At 57.2% G+C, this 4973-nt stretch overlaps 1 protein-coding gene across 1 annotated transcript; it reads left to right on the top strand.

Moving 5' to 3' along the window:
- Window positions 1–247: 247 nt before the first annotated feature.
- ZSCAN10 (zinc finger and SCAN domain containing 10) lies at window positions 248–4207 on the top strand. The gene is made up of 5 exons (XM_029219525.1): window positions 248–478; window positions 841–1108; window positions 1335–1399; window positions 1553–1610; window positions 2640–4207. Exons 1-5 carry the CDS (start codon window positions 248–250, stop codon window positions 4205–4207), a joined length of 2190 nt encoding a protein of 729 aa, XP_029075358.1.
- The last annotated feature ends 766 nt before the right edge of the window (window positions 4208–4973 follow it).

Below are 4973 nucleotides of genomic sequence, written 5' to 3'. Positions count from 1 at the left end.
AGAGAGAGAGAGAGAGAGAGAGAGAGAGAGAGAGAGACCCAAGAGTTGAAGCAACCACTGTGAGGCATCGCCAAGGTGAAGGATGCTTGCAGAACCAGGCCCGGCTGCACGGGAGCCAGAGCAGCTCGGAGCAGTCAAACTGGAGGAGGAAGAGGCTGCCGGCCAGGAGGACCCCAGGCGGCCAGAGGCCAGGCCCCGGCCCGAGGTGGCTCACCAGCTCTTCAGGTGCTTCCAGTATCAGGAGGACATGGGGCCGAGGGCATCCCTGAGCCGCCTCCGGGAGCTCTGTAGCCACTGGCTGCGGCCGGCTCTGCACACCAAGAAGCAGATCCTGGAGCTGCTGGTGCTGGAGCAGTTCCTGGGCGTGCTGCCCCCCCACCTCCTGGCCCGGCTCCAGGGCCAGCAGCTTAGGGATGGCGAAGAGGTGGTGTTGCTGCTGGAGGGTGTCCAGAGGGAGTCCAGCAATGTGGGGCCGCTGGTAAGAAGGGGGCAGCCAGGCGGGCTGGACAGCAGGTGGAAAGACAGTGACTTTATCACCCCATTAAGAAATCACTGAGCTGGGACTTCCCTGGCGGCCCAGTGATTAAGACTCCCCACTTCCACTGCAGGGGGTGTGGGTTCGATCCCTGGTCGGGGAACTAAGGTCCTGCACGCCGCACAGTGAGGCCAAAAAAAAAGAAGTCACTAAACCCCACTTTCCTTCCTCTGCCGGCTCCTTCTTGACCTCCTAACTCCCTCCCTGTCTGACCCTCACCTTTCCTCAGTCCCATGGCCCTAGGGAGTTAGTAGGACTTGGATTACCGTCCTGTCCGTCACCTAACATGGATGTGTTCTGAACAGGATTTTAGTTTTAATGCTGGCAAGAATTGTCCCCGTGCAGAGGTCACCTTGGAGGAACAGGGGGGCTCTTTCCAAGTCTCCAGCCACAGCCCCAAGAAGGAAGTGCCCTCAGAAGGGCCTCCAGCCCTGGAGCCATCGCAGGAACTCTCGCTGTCCCAGCCAGTGCCCTCCAAGCCTGCTGAGATGGGGGCCTGGAGATGTCCCCCAAGTTCAAAGCAGCCACTGAGCCCAGGTCCCAAGAGAACATTGCAGGCCCCGCAAGAGAGCGGTGAGGAGCTGGGGCCTAAGGAAGGTGGAGGCCTGGTGTGCGGTGGGAGCTGAGGGGCCAGGTGGGTGAGGGTGGGGAAGGAAGGGGGCAGCCTCCCTAGTTGACAGGAATGGGGGAGAGCCAAGATGCCTGTCACGGGGCCCTGATGATGGGTGCACGTCCTCGGAGCCACATGGTGGTAGGACTGGCTTCTAACAGCTCTTTCTTTCTCCCCCAGTGCTGTCAGCCGCCCTGGGCCCTGAGCTGTGGCCAGAGGAGAACTCTGGAGATCAGGAGCTAGCAGCTGTGCTGGTGAGCCAGACTGGTCCCCTCAGTTCTCTGCCTCTGAAGTTTTAGCAAATCCATGTTTTTCTTAATTTAAACCTTGAAAGTTCTTCATCCCCCTCAGGTCCTAGAGCCCCATTCCTCACTTAGTGACAATCTCTGCCCCTCCTTTGGTCACAGGAGTCCCTAACCTTTGAAGATGTCCCAGCAAAGAAGGCTTGGCCTGTGCATCCTCTGGGTAAGAGGGCTTTTTCCCGGGTTTATGACCACTGAAGGGTTTTTCTTTGCCTGTCAGGGGTGGTCCCTACCTGACTTTTTGACCTCTTTGGCAAAAAATGGACTATTTTGATGAGGTAATATATACTGATATATATATCTACATAGATATATATTGATATGTCTGTATCTATACAGGGCTATTTTAAGGCTCATTGGGTCTAATCATCAACCCCCAAAACTCTGAGCTTTTAAAATAGGTGGTCGGGAACTCCCTGGCCATCCAGCGGTTAGGACTCTGGGCTTTCATTGCCGTGGGCCCAGGTTCAATTCCTGGTCAGGGAACTAAGATCCCGCAAGCTGTGCAGCATGGCCAATAAATAAATAAATAAATAAGGTGGTCATGGCAAATACCATATGATATCATTTATATGTGGAATCTAAAATATGACACAAATCAACTGATCTATGAAACAGACTCACAGCCATAGAGAACAGACTTGTGGTTGCCAAGGGGAAGGGAGTGGGAGGGAGGGATGGATTGGGAGTTTGGGATTAGCATGTGCAAACTATTATATATAGACTGGATAAACAGCAAGGTTCTACTGTACAGCACAGGGAACTATATTCAATACCCTCTAATAAAACATAATGGAAAAGAATATATCTGTAACTGAATCCATTTGCTGTACAGCAGAAATTAACATAATATTATAAATCAACTGTACTTCAGTAAAATTAATTACAACAGCTAAAATAAAATAAAATAGGTGGTCACGGGAGGGCTTGCTAATGGGTATGGGTCTCCATTTGGGAGAATGACATAGATAGTGGTGATGGTTGCACAACATTTTGAATGGACCTAATGGACCAGAATTATACACCTTAAAACGGTAAACTGTATGTTATTTGGTTTTTACCCACCCTCTGCCCACCTACCAGCTTTGCAGGATTCTGGGATTCTTTCTGCTTCCAGGCACTGAGGTTCTGGCAATTCCCAGAAGCGCCTCCGAAAAGGCCTGACCTGTCCTGTTTTCTGCTTCTTTCCCAGGATTTGGAGGCAGAACCCCAGACGAGGCGTTTAAAGAAGAGGAACCGAAAGGGGTGTCCTGGCCTGCTGCCATCTCAGCAAAGTCTCAGGCAGAGAGTCCCAGGGTGGCAGAAGAGCCCCACACTCAGTCTCTCGGCCCGGGCCCTGAGGTGGGCGGCCCCAGTGGAGAAATGTCCCCTCCCGACAGGAGTGAAGTTCTGGAGGTCAAAGTGGCTGGGGGCGCCCCCAAGTCGGAGCCGGAGATAAAGTTCATCTGCACAGACTGCGGGGTGAGCTTCCCACAGCTGGCCCGCCTGGAGACGCACCAGCTGCGGTCTCACCCAGGCGCGCGGTCCTTCCTGTGCTTGTGCTGCGGGAAGAGCTTCGGCCGCAGCTCCATCCTCAAGCTGCACATGCGCACGCACACGGATGAGCGGCCGCACACCTGCCACCTCTGCGGCCACCGCTTCCGCCAGAGCTCGCACCTGAGCAAACACATGCAGACGCACTCCTCCGAGCCCGCCTTCCTGTGCGCCGAGTGCGGTCAGGGCTTCCAGCGCCGGGCCCGCCTCATGCAGCACCTTCTGGCGCACGCCCAGGACCAAAAGCCCCCAGGCGCCCCGGAGACCAAGACCCCAGCGCCCCCCGAGCTGGCCATCGTCCTGTGCTCCCACTGCGGCCAAACCTTCCAGCGCCGCTCCAGCCTCAAGCGCCATCTGCGGATCCACGCCAAGGACCAGGGCCACCAGTGCTCCGAGTGCTCGGGCAGCCTGCGTCCCGGGCCCGAGCTCAGGCCCTACGTGTGTGGCGACTGCGGCAAGGCTTTCCGGCGCAGCGAGCACCTGGGGGCACACCGGCGTGTGCACACAGGCGAGCGGCCCTTCTCCTGCCAAGTCTGCGGCCGCAGCTTCAGTCAGAGCTCCCAGCTGGTCTGCCACCAGCGGGTGCACACGGGCGAGAAGCCCTACAGCTGCCCACACTGCGGGAAGCGCTTCATGCGAAGGGCCGGCCTCGCCCGCCACCTCCTGACCCACGGCGGCCCGAGGCCCCACCACTGCACCCAGTGCGGCAAGAGCTTCAGCCAGACGCAGGACCTCGCCCGCCACCGGCGCAGCCACACCGGGGAGAAGCCCTGCCGCTGCAGCGAGTGTGGCGAGGGCTTTAGCCAAAGCGCCCACTTGGCGCGCCACCAGCGCATCCACACCGGGGAGAAGCCTCACGTCTGTGACACGTGCGGCCACCGCTTCCGCAACAGCTCCAACCTGGCCCGCCACCGCCGTAGCCACACAGGCGAGCGGCCCTACAGCTGCCAGAAGTGCGGCCGGAGCTTCCGGCGCAACGCCCACCTGCAGCGCCACCTGGCCACGCACGCCGGGGCGGGGGACGAGGGCGTGTCTGGGCAGGCCGAGACCCCCCAGGAGTGCCTGGAGTGCGGCAAGATCTTCAGCCGCAGCTGCAACCTACTGCGGCACATGCTGGTGCACACGGGGGCCAGGCCCTACTCCTGCGCGCAGTGTGGCCGCAGCTTCAGCCGCAACTCCCACCTGCTACGCCACCTGAGAACCCACGCCCGGGAGACCCTGTACTAGCTTCGCCTGGTTCCGCCAGGTCTGTCCCGCGTGCATCTCCCCAGCGTGCCTGGCCTCCAAGGCTGCAGTGGATGGCGCTGCCCCCCCACCCCAGCCACCTCTCTCTGGCTCCACCGACCCTGCACAGTAGTTCTTCCCGTCCCCACAGGGAACTCTTCCAGGCCTCAGGAATGTATTTTAAAATACCCAAAGTAAAACAGCCTTCTTGAAAGTGGTCCCTCTTTATGTTTTTTTAAGTGCACCAAAATGCCACCTTTTACCCTCCCCACTGTATCACGGTGATGCATTTCTCCTTCCCCCACCCCTTCAAAGCAGGCTGGATGGGAGCAGGCCCAGGGGGAGTTCCTCCCACCTGAAAAGGCTCAGACTGTTTGTGTGTGTGTGTGTGTGTGTGTGTGTGTGTGTGTTGGGAGTTGGGGGGAGGGTTTCTGTCACAGGCAGCTCTTGGTAAGGCCAACCAATCTCACCCAGGAATTTTTTCTCCTCTGGAGTCTACCACTAACCCTCCGTGTCCAATACAGTGTCCTCCAGCCATATGTGGCTGTTTAAATTAATTAAAATGAATAAAACTTAAAATCCCAGATTCTGGATTAATACAGGAAACCTCTTCTTCTGTAACATTGGTAACTAATTCTAACTGAAAATGCTAACAGGAGAAACTAGCCTGCCCACAGCCAAGTCAGGTTGACAGTTGGGGACCCCTAACCATCATACTCTTCTAAACCCAAAGCTGCCTTGTAGGTTTGCCCCACCTTCTTCCTGCCCA

The sequence above is a fragment of the Monodon monoceros genome, unplaced genomic scaffold, assembly GCF_005190385.1.
Source record: "Monodon monoceros isolate NGI ecotype Baffin Bay Population unplaced genomic scaffold, NGI_Narwhal_1 Super_Scaffold_13, whole genome shotgun sequence".
In the NCBI taxonomy this organism is placed as follows: Eukaryota; Metazoa; Chordata; class Mammalia; order Artiodactyla; family Monodontidae; genus Monodon; species Monodon monoceros.
Note: the sequence above shows the minus strand (reverse complement) of the source record. Positions and strands in the feature narration are given on the sequence as shown.